Below are 19,499 nucleotides of genomic sequence, written 5' to 3'. Positions count from 1 at the left end.
AAATTTGTTTCTTTTTATTTATTTATTTTTATTATTTATAATTGAGTTACTTTTTTAATAATACGTACACAACCATCCAATGCCACTAAAGATATCTATAAAGATTGAAGAGAGCACCTTTGTTTCCCCAACTTTGCCTAAGTATTCTATTGTAGCATTCTATCATTTTCCAAGTTTAGAAATGTACTTTAATCTACCCAACCTTCATAGTTACGGAACCTCTAATGCACGTGCACCACAATGCTCAAGCAGATCACAACAAAAAAGTACAAAAATGAAAATTTTAACAACACCTCCTAATCTGCCTATTGCCTCAAACATGTGTTAGTAAAAATAAAATTATAGATTGAGGTGGATCCAAGCGTGAAGCGGTTAATATTTTAGGTGATCACGGTAAAATTGTTGTAACTCTAATTTTATTAATGTTCAATATCAAGATGAACCATAAAATGTACTTTCTTGTTAAATTAAAAAAAGGGATTCATGCATCTTCAAAAGAAGATCGTTAGCATGTGTTTAGTTTAAATGGTAAATCAAATTGCAAGTTTGAGCACTAAAATTACTAATGGAGCTAATTGAAACCCATTATAGAGCTTCATTAAAATGTTTAGTACTTCTTTTTTATGAAAAGAAAAATTGTTTTCATTTATAATTTGCTATTGATTGATTATCAATCAAATTAATGGTATTATGGGTTTGTTTGGATATCCCTTATCGTTGAAAACTAAAAACACTATAGCAAAATAATTTTTAAATGTGTGAATAATATTGTGAGACCCAATTTTAAAATTGATTTTGCTAGATTCTGTACTTGTGAGTCTCATGAATAGTGAACGAGACCCACAAAAATGAAATGTAAACCCAAAACTAAAGGCCTAAAACGCAATCCAAACATATACCATATAAATTATTAAAATTTTCAAATCAAATTATATCTTGATTAGATCAAATATCAAATCTTTTTTGGTCGAATCAAGATCTTTAACCCAATCCATAATCATCTTTGAATATTCAGCTAAATGCTATTTAGGCTTTGTAGTTGCTTGAGTGTCAGCTGGTTGTTGTTTTTTGTTCGCAGCTTGCTTCTTGTAAAAGGATAATGTTATTCTTTGTTGTTTAGCATATGTTTGGATTTTTTTTGGGAACTGATTTATTATATATTTTTAAAAATAAATTACGTAAAAATATAACTATACCTAATTTTTTTAAAAGGTTATAAATAAAACTTGTTAGTAAACATATTTTCTCTCAAAAAAAAAATTTTTTGGTGTTTTAAACAAAAACAAATTGACCGTTAGAATAAAAATTAGTGAAATTTGAAAAAGAATAAAATCAAATGACAAAAAAGGAAAAATAGTATTTTTTTTTTTACTTAATTAGGAGGAAAGCTTACGTTACATCTAAGATAAAGAGAGAAGACAGAAAGAGATAGAGAGAGAGATGGGTTTAATTTTTAAAATTTTAAAATTAAAAAAACAACAAAAAACAAAAACAAATTTAGAATTAATGAACCAATCAACGCTATTTATTCCTAATTTATTTTAATGAAATTCACTGCAACCTTCCTTCTCAAAACTCAGAAACTTTTTTACCATCTCTCATTTTTCTCTTTCTCTTGCTACTGTTTTTTTTTTTTAAAAAAAAAAATTAAAAATAAGTAAAAATACCACGTGTCAACACATTAACCCGTCTGATTTCTCAAAAGCCTGGCCCGCCCAACCCCAAAAAAAAAGAAAAAAAGAAAAAGAAAATTCAATTTTTGTTGTTGTTAATTGTTGTTGTTTTCAGGAGATGAGGGTGTTGTTGTTGTTGTTGTTGTTGTAAGAGTCTTCACCTTTTCATCACTCTGTCCACTTACGATTCTTCTTTCCTTTCTTTGAATTCTTTCTATTTCCATTTTTCCTTTCCTTTCTCTCTCTCTCTCTTCCATGTGACAATGCTGAATTCTACGGGATTCCTCTTCTTCTTCTTCTTACATTTTCCTCATCTCTAAAAGAAAATAAAAAATCCCTCTCTTCTTTACTCCTCTCCCATTTTCCCACTCTCTCTGGAAATTAATTTCCCTACTTTTTTTTTTTCTCCTCTCCCTTCATTATTTCCTTCCTCTTTCCCCCCTCAAATTCCAATTATTTTCCACGCCGTATTAGCATCAGGAAAGTAAATTTTGCGGAATTCTGATTTGGCGTCGAATTGTGAAACTCCGAGATCTGGAAGCTTCTTCATCCGAATCGTTGATCTGGTTTTTTTTTTTGAATTCGTGCTGGTTCGGATTTTCCGGTTTGGATCCGATCGACGGAGAAACAGCGCCATCAGATGGCGCTGTTCAGACGGTTCTTTTACCGGAAGCCGCCGGATCGGCTTCTCGAGATCTCTGAAAGAGTTTACGGTACCGTTTTGCTCTTTTTTCCATTGTTTTTCTGAGCTTCTCGTTGCCTTAGAGCTAAAATTCAATGATTGAAGTTGTGGAATTGCTATTTTTGTTTGGTGATTGATTGTGCAATTTAGGTTTTTTTGTGAGTTTCTGTACTTGGAGCTAGCATTGCATTTTGAAACAATGTGTAGTGAATAGTGCCATTGATTTTCAATTTTTGTTTTTGGTGGTGGGTGTTGGGAAGTAGTTTGCTACTTGTTGAGAATTTTGTTGTAATTTTCTCTTATACAATAAAATTGAGAAGGTAGAATTTGAGTGTATATCTAGGGCATTAGATTGAGTTTATCAGAGTATAATGTAGCTTGTGCTAGTAAATGGAGTTTAATGGCGGAGCAAGCTGACTGTAATTCATGTTTATGAGTTTGGATTGATGAAGTAAGCAAGCTCTTGCCAATGAGCTCTAGCTCAAATGGTAATGGTAGCAACTCCCTTTGTAAGAGCAAGGTCGTGACTTCAACAACCCGCTGGGTTTGCTTGTAACTTACAATAGATTAGTTAGGGTCGGCCACATTTAAGTAACCCACTAGGTGTGTGTAACTTACCAACAAAAAAAAAAATCATATGTATGAGGGAGGGACGGAAGTTTCTCTTGAGAAGTAGACCTGAAAAAGATGAATAGGAATCGAGCTGAGGAAAAGTAAGCAACCGTTCAGAAGATTATCAGAAATGTGGATGGTTTTGCTGTGTAATGCATGATAACTGCATTTGGAGAAACTGGCATGCAAGTGCTTTCCGTTTCCGTTTAATAATTTTAACACAGAGGGTGTTCTTTTGGTGCTAGTGAGAGCAGTAATTTGGTGTGTAAATTTTTAGAAAAGTTTAGCATGGGCTGGATCTTCATGAGCGTTCCCTTGAAAACTGTTTTATGTGTGTGTGTTTTAAAAGAAACTTCTTCTGAGCACAAATGTTTAAGCTGTTCCTGTGTTTTCTATATATGCAAGAGGATTTTGTCATTTTTTCCATTCGATGGTCTTGTCAGTTTCGTTTGAATGTCTGAACTTTCTTCTGTAGTCATTTATTTTACTTTTGAAGATCCTATTATCAATGATGGGTGCTGATTGTCTCATTTTCCATCTTCTTCTTTTCTAGTGTTTGATTGTTGCTTCTCCACGGATGTTTTGGAAGAAGATGAGTACAGAGTGTACATGGGTGGCATTGTAGCGCAGCTACAGGACCACTTTCCTGATGCTTCTTTTATGGTGTTCAACTTTAGAGAAGGGGATAGGCGAAGCCAAATTTCAGATATACTGTCTCAGTATGACATGACAGTTATGGACTATCCTCGGCAATATGAGGGGTGTCCTCTGCTGCCGTTGGAGATGATCCATCACTTCCTTCGATCAAGTGAAAGCTGGTTGTCGTTAGAAGGACAACAAAACGTGCTGTTGATGCACTGTGAAAGAGGAGGTTGGCCTGTGCTTGCATTCATGCTAGCTGGTCTTCTGTTATACCGTAAACAGTACAATGGGGAGCAGAAGACTCTTGACATGGTCTACAAGCAAGCACCTAAGGAACTTCTTCATCTTTTGTCTCCTTTAAATCCACAGCCTTCTCAGATGAGATATCTTCAGTATATTTCCAGAAGAAATTTGGGTTCTGATTGGCCTCCATCAGATACACCTTTACTTTTGGATTGTCTGATACTCAGAGTTCTTCCACTTTTAGATGGGGGAAAAGGTTGCAGGCCTGTTATACGTGTTTATGGTCAGGACCCTTCAACACCTGCTAATAGAAGTTCTAAGCTTTTGTTTTCGACTTCAAAGACGAAAAAACATGTGCGACACTACCTACAGGTAATTTCTAAGTCACGACATTAAACTGAAAGGTGATTTTACCATATATAAAAGTGTTCTTATGAACTCTAACAGCAGGCAGAATGTATGCTGGTGAAAATTGATATTCACTGCCGTGTTCAAGGGGATGTTGTTCTTGAGTGCGTCCATTTGGATGAAGATCTGGTGCATGAGGAAATGATGTTCAGACTAATGTTCCACACAGCTTTTGTGCGATCAAGTATTCTGATACTCAACCGTGATGAAATTGATGTTCTGTGGGATGCCAAGGATCAATTCCCCAAGGACTTTCGAGCAGAGGTAAGTTATTGTTATTTCTCTGTGAATGTCCTTTTCTGAAGCTGTAGGAGCTGAATTCATTCTCATATGTGTATCAGGTACTTTTTTCAGATGCTGATGCTGTTGTGCCTACTCTTACCACTGTTGTAGCCAGTGAAGATGGAAATGAGATGGAAAGTGCTTCACCTGAGGAATTTTTTGAGGTTGAAGAGATCTTTAGCAATGTAGTAGATGGGCAGGAAGGGAAGGGGGATTATAATAATGTGGGTCAGGACAATATACCGAATGATACGGATAATAAAGAAGTCTGGAAAGAGGATTTGGATCCTCATACATTTCAAGACTGTGCATCGGATGATGGAACTCACAAACAGGATGGAAAGGTAGATTCCACTATTGATGCAGTGAAGGACATTGCTGTTGATGATGTGAAGTATAAGCTGGATGAGCAGGTGGATTCTGATCTTCAGGTGGTAAAAGACATTGCTGTTGATGATGGTGATATCAAGTTAAATTCAGTGGTAGCTGATACTGATGTGCAAACTAAGGAAGTGACCGAAGATTATTCTGGCAAATTGGAGAGGATGCAAGACAGAGGTGATGGAGAAAATGCTGTTACACAGAAGAATTTAGATTCCAAGGTTCCCCAAGACAAGTTGATTGCTGATGTCCCTAGACAAAAATCTGATAAATTACTGTCTACTGCGCCTAGGAAACTAGCTACTGTAAATACGAAATCAGCTGCAGATACAGTTTCCAAACAAAAGACTAAACTGCAAGAACCTCAAGCACCTCATGTAAAACTAGCAAAGCCAAATGCAGTATCTAGGTGGATCCCTACTAATAAAGGCTCTTACACTAATTCAATGCATGTTTCATATCCACCTTCAAGATATAATAGCGCACCAGCTGCTCTTGGCAATAATGCTCCTTTGAAGGATTCGAATGCAGGTTCCAAATCAAAGACATCTGCTGTTACTGCTACCCCTGCCTCTGTGGTTTCAAATGATGTGGGCAATGAGCTGAAAAGTCAAAATGTGGATCCTGTGAAGCCTTCAGACTCTGCACGAGGGAAAGTTGCCTCCTGCACACCATCATTATTACCACCAATTCAAGAGAAATATTCTTCCTCACCAACTCAAGAACTGCATCTCAGCCCACTGCAAGCACTGCCCCCTCCTCCACCTCCTCCTCCACCTCCACCTCCACCTCCACCTCCACCTCCACCATTTTCTAACATATATTCATTGTCTACTTTGCCACCCAGGCCTTCACCACCTTCACAACCTTTGCAGGTAGTTGCTAGACCTCCGCCTCCTCCACCTCCATCATTGCCTCCTTCAATCATGGGTAATGTTGTGTCAAAAAATTCCCCACCTCCACCTCCACCTCCACCGCCTCCTCTACCTTCATTGCTTTCATTGTCTAATAAACACAACATTGGGATTAGTTTACACCACACAGCTCCTCCACCACCTCCTCCTCCTCCCCCTCTTCCCCCATCTAGCAGGCAAAATAGTACTACTGCATTTGCAACAGTGAAAAGTTCTCCAGCTCCTCCTCCTCCCCCTCCTCCACCACCTCCCCCCATGCACGGTACTCCACCACCTCCTCCTAAGTATGGATTTCCATCTCCACCTCCACCACCTCCACCTCCTTCACGCGGAGGTCCACCACCACCACCACCACCACCTCCACCATTTGGAGCTTCACCTACACAGCCACCACCAATGCGTGGAGCTCCACCTCCCCCACCTCCCCCACCTCCTTCAGCATGCAGGGCCCCACCACCTCCACCACCACCACCTCCTTCAGTGCGCGGAGCACCGCCTCCTCCTCCACCACCTCCAATGCGTGGAGTGCCACCTCCACCACCTCCTCCAATGCGTGGAGCACCCCCCCCACCACCACCTCCTTCAATGCGTGGTGCCCCACCTCCTCCACCCCCTATAGGCCGAGGCGCACCTCCCCCACCTCCCCCATTGCATGGAGCACCACCTCCTCCACCTCCTCTAGGAGCTCGTGCACCTGGTCCTCCAGCTCCACCTAGACCTCCAGGTGGTGCACCACCTCCTCCTCCACCATTTGGCACCAAAGGACCCAATATTGGAGCTGATGCAAGAGGCCTACCTTCTGGGAGAGGGCGTGGACTATCACGTCCTTTTGGGATGGGGGCAACTGCTACAGCTCCTCGAAGATCCTCCTTGAAGCCTTTGCATTGGAGCAAGGTTACCAGGGCTTTGCAAGGAAGTTTGTGGGACGAATTGCAAAGATATGGAGAGACTCAAATGTATTCTAACTTCTCTCGCTGATCCATTCTTTTACTTGCTTTTACATAACAGATTTATTCTTCTTTCTAAAATATTGTAGCTTCAATTCCAAAAGATGATATATTTGCCTTTTTCATTTTTTAATAGTATTCTTCCTTTCATGATCAGTACTTTTGTGTCCTTTTATCTTAGTGCACCAGGATTTGATGTGTCAGAGTTAGAGAGCCTTTTCTCTGCAACAGTTCCAAAACCTGCTGATGCTGGAGGCAAATCTGGGGCGCGACGCAAATCTGTTGGATCAAAAACTGAGAAAGTCCACCTGGTAATCTGATATAATGTTGATGCTCTAGAAATTCATTTCTTGATTTTTTTTTTTTTTGTTTTATTTATTTATTTATTTTTCATTTTTGTGGAGAAGGGGGGGGGGGGGTTCCTGCCAATGACATGATGTCTGATTTTATTGTCAGCACTTAAGTTTTTGCTTCTTTGGTAGATAATTTTAAGATGCAATTTCTTGTGAAGAAGTTTCTGTTTACTTAAAACACTTTCATCTGATCTCAGACCAAGTTAAAAGTTCTAGTCTTATGTGATTTATGGCTGATTCTCGATCTGAGGCAATTTTCAATATTAAAAATACTTAAATAATTGCATCATCAAATAGCTATAATTCAACAGGAGGAAAAAATCATATCATGTCTAGTTTCTGGCATTAGGAATTTAAAGAATAGCCACTTCTTTTTAGCTCTCAGATTGTGAGAAAAGAGCTACAGTTTAGAACTAAATTTTTTTTCCTTGAGTATTCCACCATCCTCTTTATAAGAAATTTGATCCCTCTTTTGTTGATAGGTAATACAGATGACACTCTCATAGACTCATGGGATTGAAATAAACTAATCTCTGATATTTCACCAAATTTTGATGAGATACTAAAATTAACTAATCTTTGATATAGCATGTTTGTGTGGAGTTGAAGTATTCTTTTTAGAGAGTGTGTTGCTTGAGTGGTCTTGTCTTGTCAGAACTAGTGAGGAGCACTAAGTTGTAGATTTCATTTGCTCTCTTTCTTTTAAAGCCTAATCTTTTTTCATTGTAATTCTTTAGGTTAGTTTATGTATAATCCTGTGTACATGAGCTTCCTTTTTTCAATTAATTACTTATCATAAAAAAGTCAGTACACATGCACATATGATTCAGAAGAACACTATATGTATTGTTAGCCACATCAACTTTGTAAATGCAAGAAAATTAATATTTACGTCATGCTTTTCTTATGCTCAAGAAAGTATTAATGGTATATGTTGGAATTTTTATTTTACTTCAACATATTTTGAATGAAAAAAGAAGGCATACAATAGATGATAGCAAGAATAGTATATGTTGGATACAAAAATATATTTGTATTCCTTGCTTCCACTCTATTGGTGGTAGAATTCATTAGTGGAAATTTTTACGATTTGTATTAGTGATGCTTGTTAGGTGTTGATGATTAAAGCTGAATTTATCATGAAACACTTTTGCATTAAGATATTCTGATATTATATCTCTTGTTCTTAATAAAGTTACTCATTATGGATTGTAGATTGATCTGAGGAGAGCCAACAACACTGAAATTATGCTCACAAAAGTTAAGATGCCGCTTTCTGATATGATGGTATGCTCTTGTCCTCATATAACTTTTGTGTGTGCGCGTGTGTGTGTGCACGGGCGCGAGCCCGTGTGTGTGATTTGTAGAGGAAGACATGATTCTCTCTGAGATAGATTTTTTTTGATAGGTAACGAAATTTTTTTTATTGAAATTTCTGAGATAGATACATGATGTTTGATGTGAAACTATTTTAACTCAGTATTTGTATGGGGGAGAGATCAACAGCAGACCCACATTTCCATGAGATGCACCCACTGAAACTCTAAAAATGACATATATATTTATAGGAAGGACTTACGTTTTTTCTACAACTACACCTATTGGAAACATTTTTATAGGGTCAAATGTCAGAGTTTTGTTAAAGAATTGGAACTTCTTTCATTTTTAAAAGCTTATGGATAGATTTGGAAACAAAATGTTCTTAAAATGGTCCCAAAAAAAAGAGTAAATGAGTGGCTTGTTTGTTGTCTTGATTTGTAGATAGTAGTATTTAGTATGCTGGTAAACGAAAGAATTATTGTTTTAAATTAATTTTAGGTATGTTTTAAACTTACTGATGGCTATTGCTTATTTTTAAAATCAAAATGATCTGTGGTTCTGTAAACTGTTCAGTAAACTTATGGTTGAATTTGGCTGGTAATGCGTTTACTGAACATTCTCTAATGGGTATGAGCTAACAATCTACCGATTTGCATATGGTCAGGCTGCAGTTTTAGCATTGGATGAGTCAGTATTAGATGTTGATCAGGTGGAGAATCTCATAAAATTTTGCCCTACCAAAGAGGAGATGGAACTTCTCAAGGTGATGCTTTCAAATAATTTATCATTTCCTTTTATTTTCTCTTAGCTTTTTTTAATTTTTTTTATTTATAATTCTTTTCACATTGAAGATAGTTTTTGCCATATTTATTCGGTTAAGAGCATATTTATTTATTTGTAAGTTACACACAAACCCGATGGGTCTTGAACCACAACCTCAACCTCACCTATAAGTAACTTATAAGGGGAGGTGGTGCTAGCTGAGCTAGAGCTCATTGGCTATTTGGTTTGAGTATATAGTCTGTCACCATTTCTTTTCTTTATTGGATTTTGATTTCTTTGTATTATGTTTTTTTAGGGTTACACAGGCGACATGGAAAATCTGGGAAAGTGCGAACAGGTCTGCAAAAGTTTTTTAGTTGACCAGATCTTGTTATTTGTTATTGGATACTGAATCACAATCTTTAGCATCTTGTCAATCTGTTGTACTTTGATAAGTGCTATTTTTTATTAAATTATGTATTATTGTGTATCTCCTGCAGTATTTTACTAGTCATGTAACTATTCTGAAAGGTGATATGGTCTTGTCTTTTTTTCCGTTATATTAAAATTATGTGAAGTATCTCTCTCCACTGTAGGTTAATTTAACAGTGGATACTTTTCTCACTAAATTAGTGTAAAAAAAGTGCTCTGATGGTGGCTTTGGTCTCAAAATAGAAGTGTTTGCCCATCTGTTTTACTCAGTCATCTCTCTCTGTTCAATAAAGACTTTGTAGTAATCAAATAGAATCACGAGCTGCCCCTTTAAGCGAGAAGTTTTCATGTGTTTAATTTTCATAAAATATTTTCCAAATTTGACTGTTTTTCTTATATATGATGTTCATTTAGTTGTGGAAATGTCACTTTCTTGTTTTTTGTTAGATAAAATTTGTATTTGATTTTATTTTCTGTTAATTATATGGTTGGGACATGTTGTAAGAATTTATTTATTATGTGTTTTTATGTTTCAGTATTTCTTGGAGCTGATGAAAGTGCCTCGGGTGGAGTCAAAATTAAGAGTATTCTCTTTCAAGATTCAGTTCAGCTCTCAGGTTTGGTGGTATCTGCAATGTTTGATTTAGATTTATTTTTAAATGTCATAGATTAGTCTTTGCTGTAGTTGTCTTATTGTTGGACTTTTTTTTGGGCAGATTTCAGAATTTAAAAAGAGTTTAAACACTGTAAACTCTGCATGTGAAGAGGTATATTGCTAATGATTATCAATCATTCCAGTTCAGTCTCTATACTTCTCTTTTGAACTTAGGTACACCTTTGTTGGCTAATTAGGTCAGGAAATCAACGAAACTGAAGGAGATTATGAAGCTTATTCTTTTCATTGGGAATACATTGAACCAAGGAACTGCAAGGGGTAAGGATCTTCATTTTTATATTTCCTTTGTTAGTTCATTGTGTATTCGAGGTTTTCTTTTCTATCTTGCTTAAGGAGGTTTATACGCACTCCATTATGAAGAATTAGCTAATGTCATTACCAACAACCTCAGTTTCTTAAAAATTATGATGAGAAGATTTTTTTTGTAAATTCTCTATACTGCTATCTATTTAATGCTCTCTGGAGTTGACGTGGCTGAGTTTTAGCCTTTTGGTATTCACTGATATTTACTTGTTAAATGAACTCTTTTATGGTAATCTATGTGCAACCTTTTAAAGTAGGACTAAAACGGAGTACATGGAATGTAAGTTCAGTAAAAGTAGAAATAAAGACAAAGGGGGGTACAACTTGATGACGAAGAGATACTAAAGAGCGAGAGTTTTTGATATCTTGGATCAATAATTTTTCTTTTTCTTGGATCAATAATTCATAAAGATGGGGAGATTGAAGAGGATGTGAATCATAGGATAAGAGTAGGGTGGATGAAGTGGAGAGGCGCATTAGGAGTATTGTGTGACTGCAAAATACCTATAATGTTAAAGGGAAAATTTTTATAAGACTGCTATATGACTATAGTCAGCTATGCTTTATGTTATCAAATGTTGTGTGGTTAAGAAGCAACATATCCATAAAAGCGGAAATAAGAACGTTGAGATGGATAAGCAAGAATACACAGAAAGAGAGGATTCGAAGTGAGGAAATCCTTTTAAAGATAGGGGTACCCCTATTGATGAAAAGATAGGGAGAGTTGTTTGAAATGGTTTGGTCATGTCCAAAGGAGAGTAAGTAATGAACTGGTAAGAAAGAGTGAGTTGAGGGAATGAAAAAAGGTAGAGGAATGCCAAAAATAACTTTATTAGAAGTAATAAAAAATGACATGTAATTTAGGGAAGTAATGGAGAGCATGATTTCAACTAGGATAGAATGGAGGAAAAGAATTTATGTGGCTGATCCAATATAATTTGTCAAGGATTCATAGCTGACCCCAATTTTCGGACTAAGGCTTTGTTGTGTTGTTGATGATGTGCAACTTTCATTTCCAGAGGCTCATGCTTCATGCATGGGATATGTGAAAAGTTGCCGAAATTAAAAATTGGGAAAGAAAAACCTAAACTTGTTCATGGATTCGTAGTTAGGATTTTTTTTTCTTTAAATAATTATTGTTGCAACAGTACCAATAAATTTTTTAACTTTTTTATTTATTTATAAGTAACAGTACTAATAAAAAATTACTGTTATTATTGTTGTTGTTTTTTGCATCCTACATGATACCCTATTCTTTGGGTCCTCTGTGAACTTCTTTGCATTGATGACATGTCTTATTTGCTCTCAATGTATGGGATTTTTTGGAGTTGATTTGATGTCAATTTTTTTTTTTTGTTCTTGTTGTCACCTTGCTGGCTAATCTAAATCATCAAATGATCCCAAATTATACAGGTTCTGCAATTGGGTTCAAGTTGGACAGTCTTTTAAAGCTCACTGACACACGTGCTTCCAACAGTAAGATGACACTTATGCATTATCTTTGCAAGGTATGGTCCCTACATTTTGTTGTTATTGTTATGCATATCAATATCATTTTTGTGGCTCATCAGAAGAGTGCAACCTGGGCCGAATTGGGTTGTTCATCCATGTGTTCAGGTCGAGTTGACCTAAATGATTTTGTAGATCAGTTCACAACGAACCAAGAGCATATGAACTGAACTAAATGAATTGAGTTATTTTAAATAAAGTTGAGTTGGTAGGGGTTGTAAATGAAATGAATTTTTCTAGTACTTTGTTGGATCATAGTAAACAATATAGCAACAAGCTTTAGGAAATTTTGGTTAATTTGTACTAGTGCCCTATTGGCTTTGGTGTAACTACAACTACTTGATTTGTGTTTTTCATACTAAGTTTTCCTGCACATAAGTTCCTTCACCGCTGATGTCTTTTGCTGGCAGTTATCCTTCTATGCCTAAATTTCCATTTTGGTTTTCTTGTCACTCAGCTTTTGGCTTCTAATTCAGCTGAACTACTTGATTTTCACCTGGAATTTGTTAACCTGGAAGCTGCAACTAAGGTGACCATTTGTTTTTTTGTTCTTGATCTCAAGTATTGTCTTTTAGTGATGTTTACATTGTGTCTTTCTTCCTTGTAGATACAATTGAAGTCGTTAGCAGAAGAAATGCAAGCTATAATCAAGGGACTAGAAAAGGTCAAGCAGGAGCTGACTGCGTCTGAAAATGATGGCCCTGTGTCTGAAGTTTTCCGTAAGGTTTGTAGTCTTTTTGTCAAGTGCTTATTCTTTAGTATTCTTTTTACTATCTATATGTGTCCTAATGACATGTTTGTGCATTAACAACTTAGGGAAATACAAATATATGGGAGAAATTTAAGACAATTACTTGTTTTCAGGCATGTGTGGTAATTTGTCAGTCAATTAGAAAGTCTAAAATTTATGCCTTGAAAATTTCGAATTATAATGTGTAAGAGGTTTTTTTTTTTTTTTTTTTTTTTTTTTTTTGGGGGGGGGGGGGGGGGGCATCATCCTTTAGGGCATGCATGGTGCTTGGACCTGATCCATTAACATCCTCAATACCACTAGGCTAAGATACTATTATTATCTAGAGCTGATAATTTTCTATACGTAGTTTACTTTTTCTGTTGATAATATGAAATTTTCTGTAATAGTTCATCTATATTCTTTGATTCTCCAAACTTTTGGGACTAAGGCTTGCTCACTGTTGTTGTTATGTGTTATTATTTGATTGCATAAGTACTTTTTTACATACTCTCTCCATCCCAAAATAAAAGGGGGTTATTTCTTTTTTGGATTGTCCCAAAGCATATGGAAGTTTCTAAAAAATAAAAGCCTTTATCAGTTCAGCTTTCTATCTTACCCTTAACTATGAATCTAGTTTCCCCCCCCCCCCCCCCCCCCCCCCCGGGGGGGGGGGGGGGGGGGGGGAGGGGGTGTGGAAGGGAGTGGTCAATTAGAGCCTACCTTTTTTGGCCAACCTAAGGTTATTTTTAGGTAGATTGTTATGTTTATTTTGTTTCATTAAAATGCATGCTGTTTGCAAACTTATAAATATTTTGGGATATATGGGTTGATCAATTTACTTACAATTCATATACCCTTGTACCGCTTTGAATATGTAATCTTTTCATTTCAGTGTTCCTTAATCCAAAGGTCATCCAACTATGAAGTACATCCTTTCCCAAGATTGCGGCTTTGCTGCATATCTATTCTATTTTGTGTTTATGGTGTTAGATATGTTTCTTTTCCCATGTATTTTTTTCCTACTGTATTTATTTACAGATAACAAGGATTTGGTCATTAATGACACTGTTATAATTCAATGCTTCTGGCATTTGATCAGCAATGATGTTTAGATTTAAATGTAGTTATAATATTTGGGGAATGTGGTGGTTGTTGTGGGTCTTTATTATAAAACATTTACCCTGAAATTTCTTTTTGTCCCTTAGAAAGTCCTTTCAAGTCATAACATTTGACTTGCAAAAAATGTTATCCATTGATTTTCCATTTGCCATAAAATATGCACATTTTTTTTTTATCGCTGGATTTGCTTGTATTTTTTTAACGTCCAAGGCCCTGTTTTGGTTGGGGCGGTTGATTTTGGTGGTGGCATGGGTGATTTCTCATTGGGCCCACCATTTTGGGGTGTTTTGTTTTCTCCCCAAATTGGGGAGAAAATAGGGGAGAAAGAGGGGCTTAGATGGGAAGTTACCCATATGGCCCTCTCCTCCCTCCACGTTAATTTTTTTTTTTTTTTTCCCTTATAAACTATTAATTTTTTTTAATACAATAGAGGCATGAGAGTAAATTTATATACAAACACCATTTTCTATTATCTCATTTTTCTTCTCAATAATAAAAAAGAGTTTTTCATCTTTTTCACTTTTCTACCCCAACCAAATACATACGAGGGAAAACTAAATCTTTTTTATTCCCACAACCAGACAAAGCCTTACAGTTCTTATATTTTATTCCAGACATTGAAAGAATTCATCAGCGTTGCCGAGACAGAGGTGGCATCTGTAACAAATCTATACTCTGTGGTGGTAAGTTGATATGATATAAACTACCACTTCAAATACATCATCTAATGAAGTGAAGAGTTTATTACGTTTCTTGAATATTCCTTTGGTGGACAGGGAAGAAATGCAGATGCACTTGCACTATATTTTGGTGAGGACCCTGCCCGTTGCCCATTTGAACAAGGTAAGTTATGGATATGACATCTGCCCATTTAATGATTATAAAAGTACGGGTATGTCTTACTTTTCCTTAAGAAAGACAAATAAATCCTAATCTATTTTCATTGTATCAGTAAGTGCTCTATTAGGACTTATTGGTCTTTTCCTTATGGTCAAATGGACTAATCCATACTTATACCTTATTTATTGGATGTATAATTTTTGCTAGAAAGAGTTTGGATGCTTCCTTAATAGAATTAAGCGATTGTATGTCTTGGATGTCCCTAGGGAATTTACATCTTTCTTGACTTTTTTTCTTCCTTCTTTTGTACCACATGTTTTCATGGAGGAGCCATAATGCATCCTCTAGATTATGGGCCAATCTTGTAAATAGGATTTCAAGTGGAGATAAGTCTTTAAAGACAATAAAGGATTTAATAACATTGATATTACTGAATATAGAGGACTACATATATTGCTTGAGAGAGACTTTTATTTTGTAAGTAAAAGTTTTATTAGAAAAGGAAAAGGGAATGACACATAATAGCATGTGTACAAGCCCTTTCCAAAAAATACAACTCTCAAAGAAAGATAGTCAATAAAATCAACAGAAGACATAGAAGGGATTCTGCCTAGAGCACACATTCAATCAAACATGGTCTGCAATATATGCTCTTTGATAGCATAGGCAGGACGTTTGCCTCTATCTAAGATCCTCCTATTTCTTTCGTACCACAGCTTCCACATGATGCACAAGGGCAAGGCTCACCACACCTTAACTTGGCTGTGCTGTTGTAACTAACCTCAATATGATCAATTCCCCATGAATTTTACACATACAACACCAATCAACTATCAAAATGTGCCTCTTGCGGGTCAGAATTTGTTAGCGTTTTCCCATGGGTTAGCCATCCAGATACTCTTCTAAGGGAAAATTAAACCTGTAGAACCCCTAAGGGCGTCCTAGCACGATCTCACTGTGAACACTCATTTCTTCAATGGCATCCACATTGCTCTATCATCCTCTGATTATTTGTAGTTTAATTTGTGTTTGTACAGATATACATATATTGCATACATTCATCATATATACAGGTATTCTTTTTTTTTTTTTTTTGTTTGATAAACACATATACAGGTATACATACATGAAAAAAGCTATATCTGGTGCAAAATATTAATCTAATGGAACTTTAATTTAGTGGTGTAACCCTTTTGGTTTAACATAATCATGACCCATCATTAAAGAGAATTCAAATGATTTGATTCCCTCATTTGTTACTTCTGTGTGGTAATGGTTAATCTGAATGCTACATCAATAAATGCAGTTACTGCGACCCTCCTAAATTTTGTAAGGTTGTTTCGGAAAGCACATGAAGAGAATTGCAAGCAGGTTGAATTGGAGAAGAAGAAAGCTGACAAGGAGGCCGAAATGGATAAGGCAAAGGGCATTAACCTTACTAGGAGGGCAGCAAGATAGGTGAAGATTGACTTTTACCCACCCCTGCATACGAAATTTAGCTCCTGCTATACAGCAGAGCTCTGCCCCAATGTTGGTAACTAGATGATGGCAAAGGAAAGCTTGTTTGGACAGTCGGAGCCTTTCACAATGCTTTAAATGATGCAGTAGTGCTCCTTGGGGTGCACAGTCCTACTGTGCAGAAGTCTTAGAACAAGCTGATCTGATTTTCAATCAGATGATCATGGTCCATTGATAAATCACGTTAGATACCTTGCAGACAAGACCAAGCATCAAAAAACATTGGGTGGTTGCCATCGTTGACTAAGAAGCAGAGGTGTCCCATGTAGGAACGACTGCTATCAAGGTGATGGCTTGGGGCTCCTCTAGCACCATTTTTGAGAAGTAATTCTTTAACCGTGGGTCGGTTTTCATGATCGCATTGGTTTCTGCTTTCACTATTCATTTGGCATTTTTTTTTGGCGCCAGAGCAGATACCTTGGGGATTGTAAAGTACAAAAGCCCAACTGTATCATTAAACCTTGTACAAAGCTCCCCTTAGAATTCATTCTTTCTCATGTAACATAAAAGTTAGTTTTCATTTTTGTTTTTTTTCCTTTTAGTTGAGATTTTGATAGGAACCACCCGTCACGAAAGATATTGTATAGGTGTCAGGTTGAGAAAGAGAAGTTAGAAGTTAGAAGACGGGCTTTCTCTTAGTGTAATTGTAACATAAACAAAATATAGGCAGCGAGTAGAAATTTCTTGCTTCTTTCATTTGATTCATTGTTAAAATATTCTCATTCATAAAATGTCAAGGTTCTTGTATTTTCTCTCTTCCTCTCTGCTTGCACCTGAGTCTCAACTAGTATCGCCTTATGTTATTCAGACTTTCATTTGTTATATTTTTCACTTGCGATGGAGTGTGCGTGCTATTCGATTTTCTGCATCTAAGTTGTAGATTAAAGAATTTAGCCTGCAGATTTACATATGAATAGACCTATGCAAGCTCAAGCTTGTGCTGCCTTTTGTCCACCGACAGAAAGGGGATAAGAAAAAGAGGGAGGATTCTGCGGTTTCATCTTGTTTGGTCTTCATTTTTTATGGGAAGTTCCTGTAGTTAAGTAGTGCCTTGCCATTAAGGAACTGTTTGAGCTTCCGAATGCTAAGTTGAGCAGTTGAGCATCCTCGAAGCATGGAAAATGAAGTCATGTTAGAAATCAGAGTGGTTGAATTGGAGAAATATTGGAATTTAAATTAGAACTAGATGCTGACATGCTATCCTCTTTTTTTTTTTTTTTTTTTTTTGGGCATTCTAGTTGGGCAGGTGGTGACTTTGTTTGATGAGTTCTTGTTTGATGTTGAGTTAAATTTGAACTCATTGGTTTGATGTCAAGTTTTTCTGTCATATGGAAAGAAATTTGTCCATAAGTGATCCAAGGCGGATCCCATGATCCCATTTCTTACTTATTGGCCGAAAATTATATTCTAATTAAAAATTTAAAAATATTTGAATTTGAAATTTATTTGAAAGTCGTCGTGTTTATTAATTTATTATTATTTTTAAATCAAAATATTGTTGCATTTTCAACAATGTGAATTGCTCACACTAAAAAGTGTCAGTTGAGTTACAAGACTTTTGACAATTAAATTTATGATTTTAGGTCGACATATTAAGGTTAAATTAAAAATCAAGAATTCAACTTAATTTTTTTTAAAAGTGCAATAATTTTTAGATAAGTTTCAATAACACTATTTTCAGTATTAACAGCCAAGTGGCACGTTACATGGAGGGCACACCATAGGTTTGGCCTGATGCTTTAATTTCCTTATACCTAGATCCTTTTTTTTTTTTTTTGTTTTTTTTGTTTTTTTGAGAATATCTGGTAGTTAGTTTAGTTAATTATAAACAAGATTTGATAATATGGTAAGTGCCACTGTGCCAGCAACACTGAGCTGATACAGGACTTAAGAAAAGAAGACGACTTTAATTGTTACCCATTTGAATCATACCTTCTCAACCTTTCTTTCTTTTCTTTTTTTTTTTTTTTTTTTTTTTTTGGTGATAGGCCTTCTTAACCTATTTGATCCACCATGATATAATACATTCTCAAACTTAATACTAAAAAAAAAAAAGGAAGAGGAAAAGACATTTCTACCTCTGTAGCCTATCGTAATTACATGTGACAAACTTTAAATACATAACATTGCATTGGTTTGATGACTTACAATACATACTCGTTATCCTTTTATTAAGTTTGAGATTTGATATGGTGTGTTAGATATATAGACTCTGAGAAGGTACAAGTCAAAGGGGTTATAAATGCCATTTTATAAATGCATTGGTTTGAGTTTGGAGTGTGAAATTGTGAAGGAAAGCGTGACCATGAAAGGTCAGATCAAATGTAGATTGGATTGTGCACAACATAGAGTGGAATGCATAAGACAACTGCTGCAGCAGTAAATGACGATGGTTGATGATAAATGGATGACATAAGGCCACCGTGGCTGGAGGATGACTGCACCTAAGACTAGAGGATGAATACTATGGCCGAAGGATGTTTGCTATGGCTAGAGAATGGTTGAACTGGTGGCCTAGGGAACATGGGCAAAACAATGGCTCGAGGATGACTTATGCAAAACAAAAACCAACGATAGGGACAATCAATGGTCTAAGGAGACAAAATCGACAGTAAGAGGAGAGTGGCACCATTTACAAGAAGACATTTATGTGTACACCGTCCTCATTTGTGGGTTACATGACTCGCTTTCTCTTTTCTTTGGAAGTCGCTACCTGGTTTAGGTCCAGGAACCAATTTGGAATTAAGGTACTGTGATAAGAAGATGTTAGGCACTAACTTTACTAGTCTCGTGGGCTGACCACCATTAATGTTATTAGGCTACATTTTATTAACTAAGCTTAGAATCTAATCATGCAATTATTATGTTAAATGAAAATCTAACACACAAGGAAATATCATATTACATTATAGCATAAAAAGAATCAAATTCAAATAGAAGCAAATCAAATCAAATTAAGACAAATCATTTGTCAAATTAGGAAACAAATAAAATCTGACAAAATCAAACAAAATATGCATGGAAATGTCAAAATTTTATTCTACACACATCCAATTCAAATTATTAAAAGAAAAACTCAAAATAAATAATCATGGCAAATAATTATTATTTCTAACCTAAACTAAGTCATAAAAAATGGAAAGTATTCAA

At 36.0% G+C, this 19,499-nt stretch overlaps 1 protein-coding gene across 3 annotated transcripts; it reads left to right on the top strand.

Annotated features, from left to right (window-relative positions):
• The first annotated feature begins 1,813 nt into the window (after positions 1–1,813).
• LOC115965924 (formin-like protein 20) lies at positions 1,814–17,107 on the top strand. 3 transcript variants are annotated; one of them, XM_031085240.1, is made up of 17 exons: positions 1,814–2,386; positions 3,521–4,224; positions 4,303–4,524; positions 4,602–6,793; positions 6,966–7,095; positions 8,353–8,424; positions 9,122–9,220; positions 9,536–9,577; positions 10,188–10,268; positions 10,368–10,418; positions 10,504–10,585; positions 12,044–12,138; positions 12,597–12,668; positions 12,747–12,863; positions 14,606–14,674; positions 14,768–14,834; positions 16,138–17,107. In XM_031085240.1, exons 1-17 carry the CDS (start codon positions 2,314–2,316, stop codon positions 16,287–16,289), a joined length of 4,320 nt encoding a protein of 1,439 aa, XP_030941100.1. In that variant the 5' UTR covers positions 1,814–2,313; the 3' UTR covers positions 16,290–17,107. The 3 variants fall into 3 exon arrangements, 2 of the variants coding, with proteins under 2 accessions (XP_030941100.1, XP_030941099.1); XM_031085239.1 differs by having other exon boundaries at positions 4,300–4,524; XR_004086224.1 differs by lacking the exons at positions 12,044–12,138; positions 12,597–12,668; positions 12,747–12,863; ... (1 more) ...; positions 14,768–14,834; positions 16,138–17,107 and having other exon boundaries at positions 4,300–4,524; positions 10,188–10,273; positions 10,504–10,542.
• The last annotated feature ends 2,392 nt before the right edge of the window (positions 17,108–19,499 follow it).

The sequence above is a fragment of the Quercus lobata genome, chromosome 10 (assembly GCF_001633185.2).
Source record: "Quercus lobata isolate SW786 chromosome 10, ValleyOak3.0 Primary Assembly, whole genome shotgun sequence".
Taxonomy (NCBI): Eukaryota; Viridiplantae; Streptophyta; class Magnoliopsida; order Fagales; family Fagaceae; genus Quercus; species Quercus lobata.
Note: the sequence above shows the minus strand (reverse complement) of the source record. Positions and strands in the feature narration are given on the sequence as shown.